At 44.8% G+C, this 22,115-nt stretch overlaps 1 protein-coding gene across 2 annotated transcripts in view; it reads left to right on the top strand.

Annotated features, from left to right (window-relative positions):
* Positions 1-8,933: 8,933 nt before the first annotated feature.
* CIPC (CLOCK interacting pacemaker) overlaps positions 8,934-22,115 on the top strand; it is a 20,854-nt gene continuing 7,672 nt past the window's right edge. The window contains exons 1-3 of one of the 2 annotated variants that reach the window (XM_066341798.1): positions 8,934-9,073; positions 15,116-15,291; positions 21,009-21,178. In XM_066341798.1, the coding sequence (XP_066197895.1) occupies positions 15,156-15,291; positions 21,009-21,178 (306 nt within the window). In that variant the 5' untranslated portion in view covers positions 8,934-9,073; positions 15,116-15,155. Of the gene's footprint in view, positions 9,168-15,115; positions 15,292-21,008; positions 21,179-22,115 lie in introns of both variants that reach the window. The other variant, XM_066341799.1, reaches the window with a different exon arrangement.

Genomic DNA, 22,115 nt, shown 5'->3' with positions numbered 1-22,115 from the left:
AACAAAAGCCTTACATGCCATAAGCTTTCAGTTTCTATACATTGGTAGAACTTATGCTAATTCATACCTAGGAATGTATTAGCATTATCTGTGTTTGGAGGACTAACATGAGTAACTATGACCTAGCAATGCTTAGAAAGGTTTGCATTACTGACAAAGGGCCAATTCCCCTTGCCTCATTATTCAGATCAGCACTGTCCAATACAACTTTCTGTGATACCAGCAGTGTGCTATCATCTGGGCTGTCCAATAAAGTAGCCATTAGCTACATGTGGCTCCTGAGGACCTGAAATATGGCTAGTACATCTAATCTGTATTTTTCTCATTTTAATTAGTTCAATACCCTCTTATCATTAGCACTACACTGTTGGACAAGACAGCCCTAGAACCTGCTTCCTCCTGTCAGCTTTGTGTCCCCCTTTTCACCAGTAAACAATTGTTTTCTAAACTAAGACATGATCCTCATGGATTCAAAGCATCACAACTCCAACTGATCCTAACCCCTTTTATTCTTTTTAAAAAGCCCCTTTTTACTCATAAAAATTTAAAAAGATTTTATTTATTAATTTTAGAGAAAGGAAAGGGAGAAATGGGGAGGGAGAGCAGGAAGCGTCAACTCACAGTAGTTGCTTCTCGTAGGTGCCTTGACTGGGCAAGCCCAGAGTTTCAGCTGGCAACCTCAGCATTCCAGGCCGATGCTTTATCCACCGTGCCTCTACGGGTCAGGCCCAACTCCTTTATTCTTTAGTAGTTACATGTGTCTTCACTGTCACTTTACTAAGAGCTGGCATGAGAATAGTATCTATATAAAACCCAGTATCTCAGGCAGTCGCAAGGGACAAAATGAGTCACACATCAAATGACATGAAATCATCCAACAAAAATACAGGTTGCGTCCCCACCTCATGGAGCACAATCTGGAGTGGTAGTGAAACAGGAAAATATTGGAGTTCATACTGCCTGTCACCAATTCAGAGGCAGAGATTAAATCTTTATGGGTGCTTTATTCAGATGCTTAGCAATCTAGCGAGACAGGTGTTACATTCCCAAATCATCTCCACCCCCTAACCCCAAGTCAACCTTTTTTATAAGAAGAAAAGGTAGGTAAGAGTTTTGGAATTTCGACGGAGAGTTAATCAGATCATAGTCAAAATTAATTGGATCATAGTCAGCAGGTATTCCGTCCTTGAAGTACAAAGGCTTTGCTTGCAGTCCCCCAGGACACAATGTTGGTGGCTAACTCACAGATCTCATTAAGTCCTGTAGGCCTGTTCAGGTATCCCAGTTCCTGGAACACAGCTTTTACTTCCATTAACCATTATGCCCACTGAGCATAACCAAAACCACTATTACTCAAACTAAAATTTAAGCTCTAGAGTTCCCATGATCATTCTCCACTGTTAGTTTTAAGCTATCTATGAGATTAATTTCCTTTAGAGTCAGGCAGGTAAATATCAAAGTAGTTACTATTGATAACGCTGAAACAAAGTATACTTACAAAAGGCCTTCTATACAAAACACGGAGTGAAAGTTAAACATAGGTTCCTCCTGCAAGACAAAGTCAGATTATAGGTCATTCTTTTTGAAAAGTGACTTTCAGGTCCTTTTGTAGTTTGGTGGTCCATTGTTCTTCTGGGGCTTTCTTTACTCTGGTGTGACAAATCCAAGGTCTTATTCCTGCCGACTTCACCATGGTTGGGGTAGTGAGTACATCCCAAGGTCCAGCACATTTACTCCAGTTGGCTCTCCAGAGACCCTGTCTTCCAAGTTTTGAGTAGCACCCTATCTTCAGGCTCAAAGGAATGTAGCAAAACTGTGGGGGAGAGATCTCTAACACAAGCAAGAGCATTAATCACACCTAAGGTCTGACTTAAGTGTTGTACATAGTTCTTTACCTTTATTTCTTGGTTTATATACATGTCTCCAATCCAGTGGTAGCCTGAAATGGCACAATTTCATAAGGACTCAAATCCTACTTCAAGGAGCCACCCTTATCCTGAGCAGGGCAGTAGGTAAGGCTTGGTCCCAATGGACATGAGTTTCTTGAGACAGTTGGCTATATTTTTCTTCAAGGTGTGATTCATTTTCTCTACTTACCCAGAAGCCTAAGGTCTCCATGCCATAAGGAGTCTCTATTTGATTCCTAAATTACTTTCTGTGTAATTTCTGAAACAAAAGCAGGTTCATTATCACTCTGGATGCAGCCAGGTAGGCCCAAGTGAGGAATTATTTCCTTCAGCAGGGCTATCACTACCTCCAAGGATTTCTCAGTTCTGGTAGGATATATTTCTATCCATCCTGAAAAAGTAGCAACAAAGACTAAGAGCCTGGGCATCTGGGCAAAGTCTATTTTCCAGACCTCAAATGGGAACTGTCCTTGGTATTGTTTCCCTTCTTTCATCTGATAGGGATGTCTTGAGGTTGTTCCTCTTGCATATAACACATGTAGCTGTTATTTTCTATATGGCTTTAGAAATCCCAGGAACTGTGAGCCACGGTTTAATATAGGTGGTTAATGAATCCCTCCCATAGTGAGTGACTTCATGCTCCTCTAAATGTTCAGGAATAAGTATAACCCCTTCCTTATTCTTCTCCATTTACTATAGGGCCCTCTTCATAAAAACCCCAGCTGTTTGTTTTCTATAAGCCTGGGGTGCAAAAGTGTAAAAAGAATAAAAGGAGTTGGGCCTGACCTGTGGAGGCACTGGATAAAGCATCGAACTGGAATGCTGAGGTCGCCAGTTGAAACTCTGGGCTTGCCCAGTCAAGGCACCTACGAGTCAAATATCCAGGGTCAAATTTGACAAGTCTAGAACAGGAACCAAAGGCATTATAACTGTTTCCTTCAGCTACTTTAGCATCCTCTTCCTGATGCCTGGGGCAGTACATAACTGCCGCCTGTAAGGGTACCCAAACAGCTTCTAGCAATTTTAAAACTTCTGTTGCATGTTTAATTGCCTTTCTCTGGGAGGTTAATAGTCCTCTTTCCTTCCAGATCGAACCATGTGTATGTAAAATTAGGAAGGTGTAGTCTGAGTCGGTATATGCATTCACTGTCTTTTCATGTGATGTTTCCAGTGCCCTCATCAGTGCAGTTTGTCTTTCTGAGCAGAGGTTCCTGGTGGTAAGGAGGACTCCCTCAGAGTCACAACTGCATATCCGGGCTTTCTGTTTCCTTTGTCCATATAACTGCTTCCATCTGCATATAGAGTCCAATCTGCCTCTTCCAGAGGATAGTTCTATAAATCAGTTCTGCTAGAATAAAGGTCATCAATTATTTCAGCACAGTGTCAGGTTCCAGAAGGGAGGCAGGATTTAACTTACAGTTTTTGGGGAGATGTTAGGATTGTCAAGAATTGCTTGGTACCTGCACATTCCTCCAGCAGTGAACCATAAACTTCCTTTTCGCTCTAGGAGGCTCAACACTTGGTAGGATACAAATATGGTTAGAGCAGGGTTTGGGAACCTATGGCTCGCAAGCCAGATGTGGCTCTTTTGATGGCTGCATCTGGCTCACAGACAAATCTTTAATAAAAAAATAATAACATTAAAAATATAAAACATTCTCATGTATTACAATCAATTCATTTCCTACCGCTCATGTTCATGTTGTGAGTGGCTGGAGCCAATCACAGCTGTCCTCCGGGACAACACCAAATTTTTATTGGATAATGCATAAGGTACACGGGTTGTTGTATGGCTCTCATGAAATTACATTTTAAAATGTGTGGCATTCATGGCTCTCTCAGCCAAAAAAGGTTCCCAACCCCTGGGTTAGAGGCTGTCCCAAGGAAAACTTTTCAGCTTTCTGTAAAAGCTCACATGTGGCAGCCACAGCTCTCAAGCAGGCTGGCCCCCCCTGGCAGTGATATCTAGTTTCTCTGACAAATATGCAATGGGTTGCAGGGAATCACTAAGTATTTGGATGATGACTCTTGGAGCAATGCCTTGCCTTTTGTGAACATATAGGTGAAATGGCTCTCATGAGTTTGGAAGCTCCAGGGCTGGTGCAGAAGCCAGGCGTGCATTCAGGGACTCAAAAGCCTGAGTGTACTCCTTTGTCCATTTCTAAAGGGCTATATTCTAGTCCTTTGAGGGCTTCAAACAATGGTTCAGCAATGAGGCCAGTTTGGAATCCAAATGCGGCCGTAGCCCACTATTCCCCCAAATCCCCTTAACTGCCTTCTGGTATTTGGAATTTTCATTTGAGTTATGGTTTCTTTTCTGTTTCCAGTAAAACTCCTTTTGCCAGGTTCAAGCAGGAACCCAAGAAACTTTACTGCTTGTTCACAAATCTGGGCATTCTGTGCTGATTATAGACACATGATGCCAATGGTTTAGGGTCGCTATAGCATTAAACATTGCTGAGTAATGCCCCGGCAATTAAGAGTTCACCTGCATATTTTAAGAGTTCCTCCTTCTAGCTTTAGATTCTTTTTTTTTTAAATATTTTTATTTATTGATTGATTTTTTTAGAGAGAGAGGAGTGAGAGAGACAGAGAGAGAGAGAAGGGGGAGGAGCAGGAAGCATCAACTCCCATATGTGCCTTGACCAGGCAAGCCCAAGGTTTCGAACCGGTGACCTCAGTGTTCCAGGTCGACGCTTTATCCCACTGCGCCACCACAGGTCAGGCCACTTCAGATTCTTTAAATCATATTCTCAGGGTCTCCCCAAAATTGTGGACAAGTTCTTAAACCCTCATGGTAAGACTATCCAGCAGTACTGAGTCTTGACCGGAGACTCTGGGTCCTGCCATTCAGAAGCAAACAAAGGCGGAGAGTACAGGTCAACCAGAATGCAGAAGAAAGCATCTTTCAAATTTAATACAGCGGGTCCTCTAGTTACAACAGTCTCGACATACGACGTTTTGAGTCTAAGACGCTCACTCCCATAAAACCTTTAAAAAATTGAGATGTGTTTCGGCTTACGCCATTAGCATCATACTTACAGACTACATGGGCAAACTAGTTTCCTTGCACACCGCAGAATATGCAGTATAGTGTATAGTGCAGTATACATATTTGTCTATTTCCTTTTTCTGAGGCTTAGTTATGTTTTTATGTTCTAGATATGATTTACAACTGTGTTAGGATAGGTAAGTAACTTAGGCAAAGGTGTGTTTCGATTTACACCACAATTTGGTTTCTATCAGTTGTAGGAACAGAACTGTGCTGTAATCAGAGGACTCTTGTACTGAATACCAAAGGCTGTCCCTGGGTATACTGTTCACTAAGGTATAAGGATTTGGAACAGTGGGATGAATGTCCTGTACAATGTCATTCACGGCCCTTAAATCTTGTATAAGTTAATATTCATTCAAGTGGGGCTTTTAACAGGCAACATGGGGGTACTGTACAGGACGCAGCAGGGTCGGATAAGTCCATATTCCTAAAACTTCTGAATTACAGGGCGCATCCCTTCTAGGGTCTCCTTTTGCAAAGGTTATTGCTTCTTATTGGGGGTCCCTGCCCCTGGTTTAGGGTCAACTTTTACGGGGAAAGTTCTCTTAGCCCTCCCAGGTCTTCCAGCAGCCCACACAATGTGGTTTATGTTTCTCAATCTCTTCTGGCCAGGGTCACTTTTCTTTTTCTAATGGGTGCATAAGGAACTGCCAGGTGTGCTCTGGAGGGGCCTATGGGTAGAACTGTTGTTCTGGAGAGAAAGTAATTTGAGCTTGGAGTTTTGACAGCAAGTCCGTTTCCAGAAGAGGAACTGGTCACTCAGGAATATATAAAAATTTGTAAGTTAAAACCGTATCTCCTATAGCACATTCCGATGGTTTTAAGAAAAATTGGCTTTCAGGGCTCTCAGAAATTCCAATTATAGTTACAATCTGCTGTGAGGACTCAGAGGTCTACTGACCACAGAATATGTTGTTCTGGTATCAAAAAGTCCACAGTTTGTCCCGTTACTTTTACCTGAGGTTTTTGAGAGGTGACCATAATAGGTTGTTGTAATGACAGAACCTCTCAGTCCTGTTATTCCTTGTTGAAACTGGTCCCTTTCTCCAGCATAATTTCTGAGTTTCCTGTCTCTGGCTTCCTTTTCCCTTGCTTGGGACATCCATGTTTCCAATGCCCTTTTCTCTTGCAACATGCAAGAGTGTTGAGAGAGCTAGGTGGGGTCCAGGCACCTCTTGCATAGGTGGATCTTCCCTTGAGGCCTGTTTCAAAAAAAAAAAAGGTGGCCATTTGGGCCTTCTTCTGTTCTGTTATTATAAACTTTAAAGGCAATGTCTATTAATAGGGAAGGATTCCCTCTAACTTTGGAGGTTTCTTTCTGATATCCAATGCACTCTGGGAGGTAGAGGTCATATTTACCATTCCAATATTTTCAGGGGCTTGTGGACCAAAATCAGTATATTTTCTATATGCCTGGTAGAGTCAAGAAATTTAGAGTGGTCCTAAGGTTTTTGTTGTATGGCCAGTATTCAGACTTTTCTTTTTGGGGACTCCTTTCTTCAGGCTCTCAACGATGCCTTTTATAAAGCTCTAAGAGAGGAAAGCCATCTTCATCAGGGTCCCAGTTGGGCTCAGTTAAAGGTATAGCTTGAGTCAGGTTAGGAATATCATTTGGCCTTTCTTGGTATAGTTTCTGAGCCTCTTCTTTTGTCTTAACCAATTCCAACCTTCACTCATTTCCTGTAAGTAAAATATTTTGTAAGGCTTATACATATGATATGTATCTTCTCAATTGGGCTGGTGGGTGGCAAAAATTGATGTGATTCAGTCTTTTTAGTAGGGTCATCCCCATAGGAAGGATTTGAGCCTTTCCACTTGAACAGATCCAATGTAGAAAATGGAGTATGTGACCAATAGTACCCAGTGGGTCAGCTCTCTGGCTCTACTCCCACTGGAAGTTTTTGCAAAGAGTTTTGCCCTGCCCTGGTAGGAGTTTGTCCTCTAAGTTTGGTTCCCTGACAAGTCTGGGACAAGAGACTAGCTCAGACTCCCATCCTGTGGTTCTCACAACTAAGTAAGGAGGAAGACACCCTGGGAATGGAGGAGACATGGGAACCTTGGCCCTACTTACAGCATCTATAACATTCTGATTCTCCTGGACCCCCTCTTCTGGACTTCCGCTATCTGCCACAGGCAAATTCCCTTTTCTCTGGACCATTCATCTATTTCCTTTTGATTCTGCATCCTTATATGAAGTTATAAAAACTTGTGCATAAAGTATTTCACCTCATTTACCTGATCTTGACAAAACAACTCCAATTCCAGTATAGTATCATATTGTATTTCAGAGCCCATTAAGTGGCCAATGCTCTCCCAAGTCCAGGTTATACAATAGCCAAGCAACGATAGCCAAGCAATGTTACAAGGATAAACCATTTCCTTTTTAGGACATAAGCATAGGTTGACCAAAACTTGCCCCAAAGGGCTGTTTCTTAGAACAGAGGCTCCACCCCAATTCTACCAGACAGAACTCTTTAAAAGTAAAAAAAAAAACAAAAAAAAAAAAACACAGAAACTAGAAGGCACCTTAAACCAAAAGTCAGAAAGTAGAGTGATTCAATCAGAGGTGAAGGTGAGAGTGCCAGGAATTGGAGCAGAGTCCCACCTCCTTGGCTGGCAGAAATAAAACCGGAAAATATCTGAGTTCATGCTGCCTATCACCAATTCAGAGATAGAGATTAAATCTTTATGAGCGTTTTATTCAGATGGCCAGCAATCGGGGAAGACAGGTATTGCATTACCAAATTATCTCTACCCCTAACTCCAGCCAACCTTTTCTATAAGAGGAAGAAAAGGGTAAGGGTTTTGGAATTTCAAGGGAGAGTTAACCAGATCATAGTCAATAATTGTGTGGATCACAGTGAGTGGTTGTTCTGTCCCTTGGAATAGAGGCTTTGCTTGCAGTTCCCTGGGGCACAAAAGTGGATCACTGCAGACCATTTAAGTCAGTGGTTGTCAACCTGGTCCCTACCGCGGTCCAGCTTTCATGGTGGGAAGGTAGCAGAGCAACCAAAGTATAAATAAAAGATAGATTTAACTATAGTAAGTTGTTTTATAAAGATTTATTCTGCCAAACAGCAAAAATCCGACATAAAGTACTTGGGAAGTAATTATTATTATATGCTTTAACTTGCTATAACTCTGCTTTCTAAATTTTACAAAGTTACTTCCCTACTTTATAAATCACCATTACTGTGGAACCGGTGAGCAGTTAGACACTTTACTAACAGAGATACAAGAGTGGGCGATAGGTATAAAAAGGTTGACTACCCCTGATTTAAGTCATATATGCCCGTTCAGGAATCCCAGTTCTGGAACTAAGTTTTTGCTTGCATTAACTATATGCTCACTGACCATAACCAAAACTACTATTACTTAAGCTAAAATTTAATTTTTTTTTTTTTAGCGAGAGAAACGCAAAGAGGGACAGGACAGACAGGAAGGGAGAGAGATGAGAAGCATCAATTCTTCCTTGCCGCACTTCAGTTGCTGATTGATAAAATGTAAACTCCTGTGTTTTCCCTATCAGCTCCCCTCAGCAGCGGCCTCGCTGCCCGCCAGTCCTCCCTGTCGGAGGCCATCGCCAGGGGCTCGCATGCCGGTCAGCATGTCCTGCCCCAGTCCTCGACCCTGCCGGTGTACCGGCATACAAAACAAGAGTCGCTCTCCTCAGCCAGCCTGCACCCATTTCCGCAAGAGAGTCACGCTTCTTCCCAATTCTGCCAAGAGCGTCTCAGTATCCCACCTCGAAACTGAGCCCGAGCCGCTTCCTGTCTCTAAGTACCCCCTACAAAATGGCGGCAGCCGGAAGCAACCATAGAGACCTCCGCCCTCCGCGGAGAGAGCGCCAGCCTCTTTCGGAGGGAACAGCGTGCGCCTGCAGGGCCTATCTAGAAGAACAGGAAGCAGCCTCCATGGTCCCGGGTCCTCCTAGCCGATCACGTGGCTGGCGGAAGCCGCAGCGGAGGCGGAGGGAGGAGAAAGGGGCGGGAGGCTGGGGGGATTGCTCGAGACCCGGCGACAACTGGGTTGTCATGGAGCCACGGGGCCGAGCTGGCGCATGCGCCACCTAACCCGCAGGCTGGTCGTGGAGCGGCTACCCCGGCCCTAGGTGAGAAAGGGTGGACTGGGCGCGCCGGGAGCGGGTTTGGGCGAGGAGCGTGGGAAAGGAGGTGGGACTAGGGGAAAAGAAGAAGGGACGCGAGGTAGGCAAGAGGGAGAAACGGGACTTTTGGGGACAGAGGGCCAAATGGTGGGAGCGGAGGGTGTGCGTCCTTCCCCATTTAGTTGATTGATTTGATTGCAAGAGGTGTAACTGCATGAGAGAGGGAATCACGGGGGAAGAGGGGACTGTGTACCGAGAGGGGGCTGGTGTGAGGTGCCAGTGGGGTAAGACCCTCAGGGAAGGTGGGCCCTGGTCTAGCCCCGAGGGTACCAGCCTGCTGGGCTTCCGGGCAGGGGGAGAGCCGAAGGCCTCCGGCCAGGCTGCGAACTGAGGGGCAGGGAATGGGCAGGCGAGTGCAGGAACTGGCAACTAGGCGAGGATCTTGGGACTCCAGTTTGGGGGTGGGGACAGCACCCCATTCTGAATCCAGGGCATAGAGGTGCTGCTGTCTTTTCCAGAAGCTTGCTTTCACTTACTTGGCTGGTTATTTCCCCTGGGTGGCCAGCTGGCCAGGCGTGTTGCCACAGTTTGAGGAGGTGGGGAAGAAATGCCACGGACGGAATTAGTGGGTGGGTTGGAGGGAGCTCCGACCCAGGCTCAGGATACAGGCCGAAGTCAGGTTCTCTGATACTGCCAAAGTCCTGGCAGTATGCATTGCCTGGGCGTTTGCCCTGGGAGGCTGGTGGTATGCCAGTCACAGCACAGTCCTAGGGTCTGCCCAGTTCTGCCCTGCTGAGCTGGCAGGCTTGAATGCCTGGAGGGTACTCCTGCTGTCTGGCACAGATGCAGCGTGGGCTGGTGTGAGTGGGGAGGTGGGCACTATTACGGCAAACCCTTCTGGAAGCAGGGGATTTGAGGGAAGTTATCTAAGCTTATCTCCCTCTTTGAAAGAGGAGAATGGAGTGAGCCATACCAGGTTCCAAACACAGGACATTACATGGGATCTGGGTCTGGGATCTTTGACATGAATTTTTGCAGCTAAGTTGAAAAAAGGAAATGGCTGTGAAGGGGAAGATGAATAGTAGAAATTTAGGTAGATTGGGAGAGGGAGTTGTTCTGTTAAAATAGACATTTCCTCAGAATGGTATCTCCAAATATGCAAATCAAAAGAAAATGACTTCAGAGAAAATCTAATAATGTGTTTATAGTTCTAACTTTAATTACTCATGGATTTCTAGGTGGCAAGGTCGTAATTTTTTATGATCTTGTCACTTTATTGTATTTATGTGTCTACTTGGGCTTTCTCTTCACAACTCTTGTTTATGCACGAGTGTTATACATGTGACACATTTTAAAGGGAACTTGAGCTCTCAGGAAAGTTGCCAAGTATCTATAAAAGGAGAGATCTGAGAGCAGCATTTCAGATCCTTCCCTTGTAAACCTTGGGTCTCCTCTTTACCATAAGCCTCAATCATCATAGAGATTATTTTAGGATTAGACCAACCTTTAATTTGGTTGATGGATTTATCCTTGAGTTTTCATCTTAGACTAAGGGGTAGATGAGAGATCTGCTTCCTGCAGGAGACCAAAGCTGGAAATTAGGGCTTGAGGTGACTGTGGTGTTTGGAAATGCAGAATCTTGACCTTCAAGCTGTTCAGGTATTTCAGTGACAGCTAAGCTGCTAAGGCTATCAGCAAGACTCAGTAGGACAGAAGATTTGTAGGAATTTATTATTCTGTTGAGGAACTCACACCTATTGGCAGCTGAGGTTGCAAAGATAAAAAAACTGTTGAGGTTGAGGAGACAAATAATTAGACTGTAATGTTAGAAGTGCAAAAATAGAGGTTAGAGCCAGGTGCTGTATAGCACTTGTTAGAATTTTATCTCATACCTGTTTATATAAACCTCTATACTTAAATTCACTTTCCATTCTAAATCTTTTCAAAATTTTTATTTATTGATTTTAGTGAGAGAGGAATAGAGAGAGAGACAGGAAAATTGATCTGTTCCTGTATGTGCCCGGACCGGGATTGAACTCGCAACGAACGTCTGTGCCTCAGGACGATGCTCTAACCTACTGAGCTGTCTGATCAGGGCTCCATTATAAGTTTTAGTGTGTACTGTTCTCTCTGGGGTAACCTTTGAACACTGTGTTACCTATGCACTTATTAAGAGGCCCAGTTGGGGTCAATTCTGACAGATTAGGGAGCTTAAATTGGAGTCTTTTTAATGCAGAATCAGCACATGAGGATCTGAGATGTTTGTAAGGAAATGTGAGTGCTTTCCAGTCTCTGCCAGGAAGCAGAAATAATAGAGTGGGCAACAGCTTGGTAACCCATTTTCAATCCCTAGTCAATTTATGAGGATCTAGCTTTATTATAAAATAATACCAAGGAGGAAAGAAATCTTCTTGAGGTTTTCAGACTTGCCACTTAAATGTGTGACCCTGTGTTTGAGAGCGCCAGTAGTAAATGCCATCACTCTGCTTCTCTCCTGAGGAGGGCCTCGCCTGTGCTGTGTGTGAGTGGGTCTGTGTTCGCTGGCTAACTGATGTTCTCAGTGCCGCTCCTGGAGCGGAAGTGCCTCTCCTCTCAGAGTGGAGAGGTCAAGGTGGGATGGCACCCTTCATTCTCCGTCTTTAAGGTCCCTGGGCACTAAGGCTTTCTGCTGCATAATGAGAACTCGGGACAAAGGCTTTTATGTCTTTAGTCACTTTCACATCCAAAGTAGTTAATTAACTATTCTAAGGTAGACTATATATTGATATTTTTCTTACTTCCAACTGTTACCAGTCCCCCAGGATCTAAGATTTTAGCATCTGTTTTTCTTTTAACCAGTTTGTCGGTGTTTCAGTATTTTGATTCCACAATCAAAGTTGTCCTACGTAGTCTTGGTGGGCCAGAATAAATCCCTGTGTACCTTTTGTAGCTCATTGACTACACTTTAATAAGAGCAGCAAGACCTTTCTCGTCACAAGGATTGTAGAAGACAAAATTCGGATGCTTTATCTAAAATACCTGTAAAATAATCCGTATTTTGTAAGGTAATGTGAAACTTTGTCAAATTCTTAATCAGTTGCAACTAACACGAGCAGTTTCCTAGTCTAAATCCAGAATAGGGGCAGACGTGAACAAGTCTGACTGCCTGTCCGCAAGCTCCCTCCACTTCCATTTTGAAGAAGCCTCCTATTCACCTTCAGACACTGTGATTTCAGGGAAATGGAACCATGCACCTCTGTTGGTTTTCATTCAAAAGGATCCTGGTTTAGTTAGAGATACACTTTCACTTTTTAGTCTGTTGTAGGCTGCACTGTCCGTGCTGTCAAACTTCCTGGCTGTCCAGTAGAGAGATGTTCTTATGCGTAGTGCTGGACAAGATGTGACAGTGTCATTGTTTGTCTTCTGTGCACACAGGGCTAGACCTGTGACCTGTCAAGAGTGCTTAATCTGACATGGGGAAACCAGTTCCATTAAATGAGTTTGATACAGTACAAAGTAATTTTCGCTTGGAATTGGGTTTATAATTCAGTCTGATTCAGATCGCTGTGTGTTCCCCTTAGTCCACTTCTACTGCATACAGAAGTATGGGCAAGAGGATTGCTCAAGGATGCTCGTCGGCATCCTTGTCTTCTGTTTAATTTTATCTGCAATCCCTCCTCTGCTTCTAAAGTAGTTGATGTTCTTCATGAGATCCTGTATCAACAGAAATTTTCAGACTTGGCATTGCAGGGTATTCCAAGTATAGTGCGGTTTGGCAGGGGGCTCTGTTTCTGTGCACTCAGGACAAGTGGGTGGAGCTGCAAGTGGATTATCAATTAAAATGTCACCAGGCTTTGCTTACACCTACTCTCTTGGTCCACTCGAGCTGCTCTAACAAAATATCACAGACTGGGTGGCAAATAGACAACAGGAATTTATTTCTAGTGGTCCCAGGGGCTAGAACTCAGATCAGGGGGCCAGCACGGTCAGTAAGGGCCATCTTTCAGGTCACAGACTTCGCATTGTATCCTCACATGGTAGGAAGGGCTAGGGAATCTCTCTGAGCCTCTTTTATAAGGCACTAATCCTATTCATGAGGGCTCCACCCTCATGATTTAAGCACCTCTCAAAGGCCCCACCTCCTAATACCATCATTGTTGGGGGTTAGGATTTCAACATATGGATTGGAGAGGAACACAGTCAGACCAGCACTGCCCCAGTTTTATTATTGTTGTCATTTTCTTTGTGGGCCTCCTGTTGTCTGTGGCTCTGTCATATCCTTTGTGTTATTATCTTGCTGTCATTCCTCAGTGCCTCAAAGGGCCTTGAGGAAATATCTGGACTGTTTTCAGCCTCTGCCAGCCCTTTAAAGGGTTCTTTTGTCTAACTCTTTGCATTGTTAGCTTAGTTGTGGGTCTGCCATGGACTAGCTGTGTGTCACTGGGGCAAATCCAGGCTTTGCCCTAGGCTCCCAACCTGTGCCTGTGGTGGCCTGCTGAGCATCTCCACTTGAATGACCCACAGTGGCTTCTCTCTACATGGCCTGAACTGAACTGGCCCAGCCACCCTGCCATATGTCTTCTGTGCTCTTCCTAGCTCCACCGTCTATCCCCCAACATAAAAACACCGAGCCCCATCAAGTCAGCCTCCTGAATGTGTCTCCAGTCTGTTTACTTCTCTCTGTGTCCACTGCCACCACCTAAGTCACCTGGACTACATAGCAGTATAATATTTATAGTATCTCAACGATCTCAGTGCCACTCTGGCTTCTCCTTACTTTAGTCTCAGTCCAGCTTCCAAATGCCTTTAAAATGCAGTTCCAGTCTTGTCTCTCTTCTGGTTAAAATCTTCCCGTGACTTCCCGTCGTCTCTTAAGTTAATACCCAGAGTCTTGACGACATGGGTTACAAGGTACTGCCTGTCAGGCATCAACCCTTTCTGTGTCAGGGCCTGGCCTTCCCCCCTCTGCGCTGTGCTCTGGCCTCCCCCCCTCTGCGCTGTGCTCTAGCCTTCTCCCCTCTGCGCTGTGCTCTGGCCTCCCGGCCTTGCGGCTCTTGGACTGTATCCGCTCCTCCCTGAGGGCCGCCACACTTCCACACCCCACCCTGTCCCCAGCCAGCTTGAACTCCTGCTAACTCCTATCGCTCTGTCCCATCCTCCAGATCCCAGCGACATGGCACTTCCTCAGGACAGCCTTCCCTTCCCTGTCGCCCCAGACTAGGAGCCCCTCCCCCTCAGAGCTGTTATCAAAGTTGCAATTAATTGTGCGATTACTTGATTAATGTCTGTCTGTCTCTAGAATGTAAGCTCCAGGAAGGTGGACCATGTCTATTCCATTCACCTGTATCCCCAGTCCTAGCACAATGCCTGGTTCGTAGTGAGTCCTTGATATTTTTAAGTGACTGAATGTAACCTAGCTGAACCTCAGTTTCCTCCGCTGTAAAATGGGATAGCAACAGAAGAGCACCCGAGGCTCAAGTGAGATAACATGAACAGCAATGATGTTAGGGGCTTCTACAGAAGCCGAGCGCTGTTCTGTAGGATCTTTTCTATGCATGAAAGTGCTGTTTAAGCCAAAAAGTAGTATGCGTGCTTAAGGAGTTGTTTATACTCTGTTCAGTAGAACAAAGAAGTGGGTTAATGTGAGAAACCACACTATGGGAGGTGGCAGCAAGGCAGGAGCTGGCAAATGGATCCTGGAAAAGCTAGCCTTGTCCCAGGTGGGCATTCCCTCTGCTCTCCTCTCTCCGGGAGCAGGGTGACTTACCCGGTCCAGAAACCTAATCAAATGTGCCTTTGTTAGCTGTTTACAAAGCCTCCACTGAGTGCAGTTTGTGTGCCTTGAATCTGTAATGGAATTAGAGGGCAGGGAGAGGACAGTGAACCTCCTTTTGGGTGGAAACCCTTCTCCTGTTTAGTGAGCTTGAGGCCTTTTCAGCGGGGACCTCGCAGAAAATACAGAGGAAGTGGGTGAGGCTGGTGTCCTTTGCCCTTACCTCACTCACCGTTTCGATCACCTGTGTCAGCTGTCTAGGCCGTGACTTCTTATGTAATTGTTGTTTTTTGCAGCGCAGTCCAGATGAAAAGAGTACTTCCAGTCCAGTAAAACATGGAGAGGAAAGCCCCACCCCGAGAGGGCCCCAGAAGGCTGTCGGCCAGACTGGGCAAAGGCCCCGACATGAAGAAAGGTGCCCGTCCGCTCGGCGGGGCTGCTGCCGAGTCCGACAAGGACTCTGGATTTTCAGGTTAAAAATACCGTATTCCTTCTACATTGTCATGAATGATTTGCCTGAAAAAAATGACCTCCCTAAAACTCATCTGTGTGATAAGGATGGGAAGCTTTCATGTGCAGAATAAATAAATATCTCATCTCTTAAGGTGGTAATTCTGGTGCCTTGTGGCAGGGTACCTGGCAGAGTCACCGTGGGGCTCGTTCTGAAGGAGTAATCTGACATCTTTTTCAACTCAGACTCTCAATTTTAAATAAGTACTCAGAATTCTATTGTCTCAGCTCAGGCGTCTCCAACAGTTTTTGCCCCCAGGCCAGATTAGAAAGAAAACTTTTTTCATGGGCCGGACGAAATATTAAAATTAAAAAATGTTAAATACAAAAACAATTCGTTTAAGTAAACAAAATTTTTTATGGAATTTGTTTATGGATAAATGTTAAGTGAGTGAAAAAGATTTTAATATACAATATTATTTTAATAAAAATATAATTACATACCATATAAATATCCAAAGTGTATCGCAATCAATCGAAACAATAATTAATAGAATGAGCTGGAAGGGGTTATATCGCAAATAAAACAATTATTTCGTTTTACAAACAGCCTGGACACGTTTTCAGTTATCAACTGCAGCTGTTGTCTATGCTACAATGCCACTTGATTCAACATACTTGACCACAAAAATAACGAATTGTTTGACCTTGGGTGTGCACTGACAAACTCCGCCTAAAAGAATGTGGGTTTCACATTGCCGCTAAACATCAAACAGTTCATATCAAGTATAGACGCGTACAAAAGCTGTACATCTTTATAATGGAATTTTTTAAAAAAATAAAGAAGTATCGCAAATCCATTCGACCAATTATTGGAAGTTAACCCTAGATTAGTCACATGCGGAGTTCTTTCCTGCGTATCACTATCTTCTTAAATATCTTGATTTCCAATAATCAAAGACGCTTCCGCTTCTGAGTAGCTGAGATTTTAAAGTAGCGGAGAATATTAAAAATTTAATCACGGGCCACATAAACTCATTATGCGGGCGTGATCCGGCCCGCAGACCATATGTTGGCCATGCCTGTCTTAGCTGCTTTTTTGCAGGAATAGTTACATTGCAATTAAAAGTACTATATGTTGCCACAGATGTAACAGATTATACAGAAGTGATATGTAATTTGTTATGATAACTTTTTTGCTAAGAAAGTAATTTTGCTGTATTTAAAAACATTTCCTGTGGTGCAGTGGATAAAGCGTTGACCTAGAGTGCTGAGGTTGCCAGTTCAAAACCCCCTGGGCTTGCCTGGTCAAGGTACATACGGGAGTTGATGCTTCCTGCTCCTCCCCCCACCCTTTTTTCTCTCTCTCTCTCTCTCTCTAAAAAATAAAATAAAATAAAATAAATATATATACACACATTTCCCACCCTGACTAGTGGTGCAGTGGATAGAGTGGTCCTGGAGCACTGAGGTCACCAGTTCAGGGTCGGGGTTGCTGGCTCAAACCCTGAGGGCGCTGGTTCAAGCCTGGTTAGGGCACGGATGAGAAGCAGTCAATGGCACAACTAAGCGGAACGAGTTGATGCTTCTCTCTCTCTCTCTCTCCTTCTCTCCCTCCCTCTCTCTCTCTTACTCTCTCCCTCTCTCTCCCCCTCTCTCCCCTTCTCTCCCTACCCTCCTCCCTTCCTATCTCTCAAAAAACAAAAAAACCCGTTTCCCCTCTATAACCTATCCTCCCAGTAGCTGTGTATTTTGTATTTGGACTCTGAGCCTCGTGGTCCAGTTCCAAACTTGAGTATCTGTCTATTAGAAACAAGAAAGAACAATTTTCCTTACTAGTGTGTCTTAAACTCTACCCAAAAGGGCAGCTGCATACCCAGTGAATCTTTCAACTTTGTGCTGAGGCTCCTTTTTATTTCCAGGTCTGAGGGTAGTGGCTTGACTTAGATTATGGCTCTCATGTCAACATTTTGGCCTAGGGGATGCAGAAAGGTGATGCTAGAGGATTCTGGCTAGGTTAGCATCCTGAGATGGAGCCCAGTCCTAGAGAAAGATTTATGTTTTCCAGCCTCACAGAGATTAATCAATCCATCATCTTGATTTATTAACTTAATAGTGAGAAATCCAGCTGTCGGGAATACTAGATCTGCCTCGTCCTGAGGTTGGTATATTCGAGTTTCTCCCTGTAGGCAGTCTGTGTGAGCAGCCAGATTATAAATAGACTGTTACTCAGGGAGGAGCAGAGCGCGGACTGACCAAGGGACTAGATGAAGGGCAGTCCCGGGGAGGGAGAGCCAGCGTGCAGCCCTTGGGTTTTTCTTCGCCATCGCTTAGCGTTGTTTTCCAAGCTTGCCTCATCGTAAGGCTCATAAGTATCTGGTGAGTCGTGTGATCAGAAAGATTTGGGAGACATTGCAGGCTTGGTGTCTCTGTTTTTTCTTTGAATGTCGTGTTTGTTTCCATATCACAAAGGCAATACATGCTCACTGTAAAAGCTTAGACATGTGAAAAGAAAAGTATAAACATTATCCATCATCCCACCACCTGTTTTTCTCAATACTGTTGACGTTTTGGTACCTTTTTCCAGCAATTTCAGGCCAGTTGTTTTGTATTATGTCCCAAAGTATGGATAGTGTTTCTGATACTCTTCTTATTCTTTATGTAGAAGTGCTTAAGTATTGTGTTGTTCAGACATAAGACAGTATTAAAACTAATCAAACTGGTTATGCTCCAGAAAGTGACTCCAGTGAATGCCTCCAGCCACAGCTGGGCCAGGTGCCAGTGATTTCATCACTGAGTTATTACTTCAGTTACCTTAGAGAATGATGTAATCTTATTAATTAGCTCTAGTCCATATTTAGTTTTCCCACTGTCCCAATAGTGCCCTTTATAGCCATGAGTCTATTTGTCTGTTTGTGTTAGATCCAGGTCGATTGAAGATTGTACATTCCATTTAGTTATCCTGTCTTCTTAGTCTTACTTTGTCTAGAAAAGCTCCCTCATCTTTCCTTTTCGTCTTTTCCTTTTTTTTTTTTAAATGACATCCACATCTTTGAATGAGTTAGATCTGTTGTTTTGTAGGATATCCCACACTCTGGATTTTTCTGGTAGCACCCCCATTTCTAGAATCAGGATTAACACTTTTTACCAGACTATTGCATTTTTTCTGTTACCAGGGGTCGGGAACCTTTTTGGCTGAGAGACCCATGAACGCCACATATTTTAAAATGTAATTCTGTGAGAGCCATACAACGACCCGTGTACGTTACACATTATCCAATAAAAATTTGGTGTTGTCCCGGAGGACAGCTGTGATTGGCTCCAGCCACCCGCAACCATGAACACGAGTGGTAGGAAATGAATGGATTGTAATACATGAGAATATTTTATATTTTTAACGTTATTATTTTTTTTATTAAAGATTTGTCTGCGAGCCAGATGCAGCCATCAAAAGAGCCACATCTGGCTCGTGAGCCATAGGTTCCCGACCCCTGTGTTATATACCCCTCTCATTGCACACATAAGGAGACTCTGAAATTTGTCTTATTCTTGGTAATGCTGTGGTTGATCACTTGATTAAGGTAGTTTAACTTGCTTAAGGTAGTACAGCGGTACCTTGAGATACGAATTTAATTCATTCTGTAACCAAGCTCATAAGTCAATCAACTCGTATATCAAACTACTGATACTGGACCCGTGCGCCAACACGCCAACTAGCGACAGCTTCCCGAATCATGACTCGCATCTCGGAATTTCACTCGGATCTCGAACAAAAATGCAGACCGAGTGACAGCTCGTATCTTAAAAAAAAATTTGTATGTTGGTCTGTTCGTATCTCAAGGTACCACTGTATATACCAGATTTCTTTATTGTAAAAGAACCCTTTTTATTTGTAGATATAAGCAATTTATAAGATGATTTTTTAGACTGTATGACTGTCCTGTTCCCCAACAAACTTTAAAAATATTTTTTTAGCAAGAGAGAGAGACAGAGGCAGACAAAAAGGAAGGGGGAGAGATGAGAAGCGTGAACTCATAGTTATGGCACTTTATCTGTGCATTAATTGCTTCTTATAAGTGCCCTGACCAGGGGCTCCAGCTGAGCCAGTGACCCCTTACTCAAGCCTGCGACCCGGGGTTTCAAACCTGGGACCTCAGCATCCTAGACTGACGCTCTATGTACTGCGCCACCACCGGTCAGACCCCAACAAACTCTTGACCAGGGCTCTTAGCATCCCTCGAGGATCCTTGCCCAAAGCAGTTACTACATTTGTGGTTTAAAAATGGTGATGTAGTTCTATTGTTCCGTGTACATTTTATTAGCTGACATTCTTCTGTGAAGTAGCACTTTCCCTCCTCCACCCCCTTTTTATCCCTGTGGTTCATGGAATTCCTTTGTAATTCAGTATCTCAATCCATTGTCATATTGGATACTCATTCTTTTTGATACTCACACATTTTGATACATATTCTTTTTGATACTCGAATTATCACAGATTTGGCCAGTGGGAGTCCCTTCTAGTTAGTTCCTATGTCTTTTCAGCGTATCTCCATCTGTGTTTGAGTACTTGCTTGTTTTCTGAGATAATAGGATGTCCAGGCTCATTTTGTATCTTCCGTGGCAAGGACTTTGAATCCAAGGAGCCCTGTTTCCCTACCATGCAGACTGGCGTTTAGAAACCAAGGTCCGGGTACCAGGTCGGCACTTCGCTCCTGAGGTCTTTGTTTCTGGCCTCCTGGTTCTTAACTAAAGGTGCACATTTGGATTACGCATGGTATTTTGTGTAAAAATTTACACAAAATACCATGGGCACCAGAGAAATCAATTCAGTAGACTGAGGGGAGGACCCCAAAGTCTGTAATTTCTAAAAAGCATCCCCAAAGAGTCTGATTTCAATGCAGATGTTCTCGGTTGCACTCTTACATTAAAGTCACATTCTGGTCCCGCCTCATCCAGATTACTCTGAGTTCTGCACTAGCATTTAGGGATTTAGGGTCTCCCCAGACTCGTCCCAGCAGTCTCTGGGTTTGCTCCAGCAGGTAGCTAATTGAGTCCCGTTGATGGATTTCACAGCAGGGCAGTCTTGTTTTCTTTGCCTTGGAGAGTGTCTGTCACCCAGTGTATGGGACCCCAGTGGGCACACTCATGCATTTAGGGCACCAACAAAGGAGGTGCCTACCTGGGTAGGGGGAACAACAAAGACAGACATTTCAGACTTCAGCTTTGAGGAACTTACCAACAATTTACAATTAGAAAACTTAGGAAGAAGCTATTTTAATTTCAGTATGGACATAAGTTTTGAGGTTTACAGATTGGTTTTGTTTTTATTATAATTACATCTTGTGGTGTCAAAGCCTCTCAATCTTGCCCCAGGTCAGCACACTCCCCCGCTTGACAGCAGATTCTTGAAAGTGAACTTTGAGCCAGCTTTGATCCTTCCACCAGTTCTCCTGTAGACTGGTGACGCTTACTTTCACAGGAAGCCGAATTGATGCAGGCTCCGTAGAGAGTTAGAAAGGAGTCCAGGGGCAGTGATTCTTGACCTTTGGGGGTGGAAGTGATAACTGTGGATCCCATTGAGAATCCAGTGAAAGTTCAAGACCCTCTCAGAAAAATCCACAAAAAGCCATCTCACAAATATTCCATTCAATTTCAAGGAGTCCCACCACTTCCTAGGAGGCTTGGTTAAGAGCCCCTAGCATAGAGCCCGAGAGAACTGACCATTTTTCTGCCCACCAGATGGGAGTTCGGAATGTCTGAGCTCGGCGGAGCAGATGGAGTCCGAGGACATGCTGAGCGCCTTAGGCTGGAGCCGGGAAGACAAGCCAATGCAGAACTCCAGGGGTGCGAGCAAGGCCTTCCCTGCACTGCCCCCCATGGTCGTCATGAAGAACGTGCTGGTCAGGCAGGTGAGGGGGAATGAGCACTCCTGCTGTCTCTGCAAATGCAGGTTCCCGAGCTCCTGTGTACAGAGGCTCTCCCTGTCACCCAGGACAGGTTTTAGGGGCAGATCACTAGAACCCTGATGCGTACTCTGTCCCGGGGAGAGGGAGTTACCGTTCCGCTACTGACCGTGTTTTAAAAAGGACTATAAGAGGCCCTGGCCGGTTGGCTCAGCGGTAGAGCATCGGCCTGGCGTGCAGGAGTCCCGGGTTCGATTCCCGGCCAGGGCACACAGGAGAAGCGCCCATCTGCTTCTCCACCCCTCCCCCTCTCCTTCCTCTCTGTCTCTCTCTTCCCCTCCCGCAGCCAAGGCTCCATTGGAGCAAAGATGGCCCGGGCACTGAGGATGGCTCCTTGGCCTCTGCCACAGGCGCTAGAGTGGCTCTGGTCGCAGCAGAGCATCGCCCCCTGGTGGGCAGAGCGTCACCCCCTGGTGGGCGTGCCGGGTGGATCCCGGTCGGGCGCATGCGGGAGTCTGTCTGACTGTCTCTCCCCGTTTCCAGCTTCAGAAAAATACAAAGAAAATAAAAAAAATAAAAAAGACTACAAGAATCGTGACACAGGTTCTCGTTTTCCAGACCGGAATTCCTTAGTAATGTATAAAGGAACCATGCAGAATGTCATAGCTTTCATAGTGCAGTCTAATATATGACAGAATTTAAGGTATAAACAAAAGAATCTCCTTCCAGTTTGAAATGCTTTAGGAATGGCTCCCCAGGGGAGTCCATGGCATTGCCGGGGGGCTTAGGAATGGCTCTCCCGGTGGAGTCTATAGCAGGGCCGAGGGGCTCAGGCGTGGCTCTCCCGGTGAAGTCCGCAGCAGGGCCGTGGGGCTCAGGCGTGGCTCTCCCTGTGGAGTCCGCAGCAGGGCCGTGGGGCTCAGGCGTGGCTCTCCCTGTGGAT

The sequence above is a fragment of the Saccopteryx leptura genome, chromosome 6 (assembly GCF_036850995.1).
Source record: "Saccopteryx leptura isolate mSacLep1 chromosome 6, mSacLep1_pri_phased_curated, whole genome shotgun sequence".
In the NCBI taxonomy this organism is placed as follows: Eukaryota; Metazoa; Chordata; class Mammalia; order Chiroptera; family Emballonuridae; genus Saccopteryx; species Saccopteryx leptura.
The sequence above is the reverse complement of the archived record's forward strand: the minus strand, read 5'-3'. Positions and strand labels throughout refer to the sequence as shown.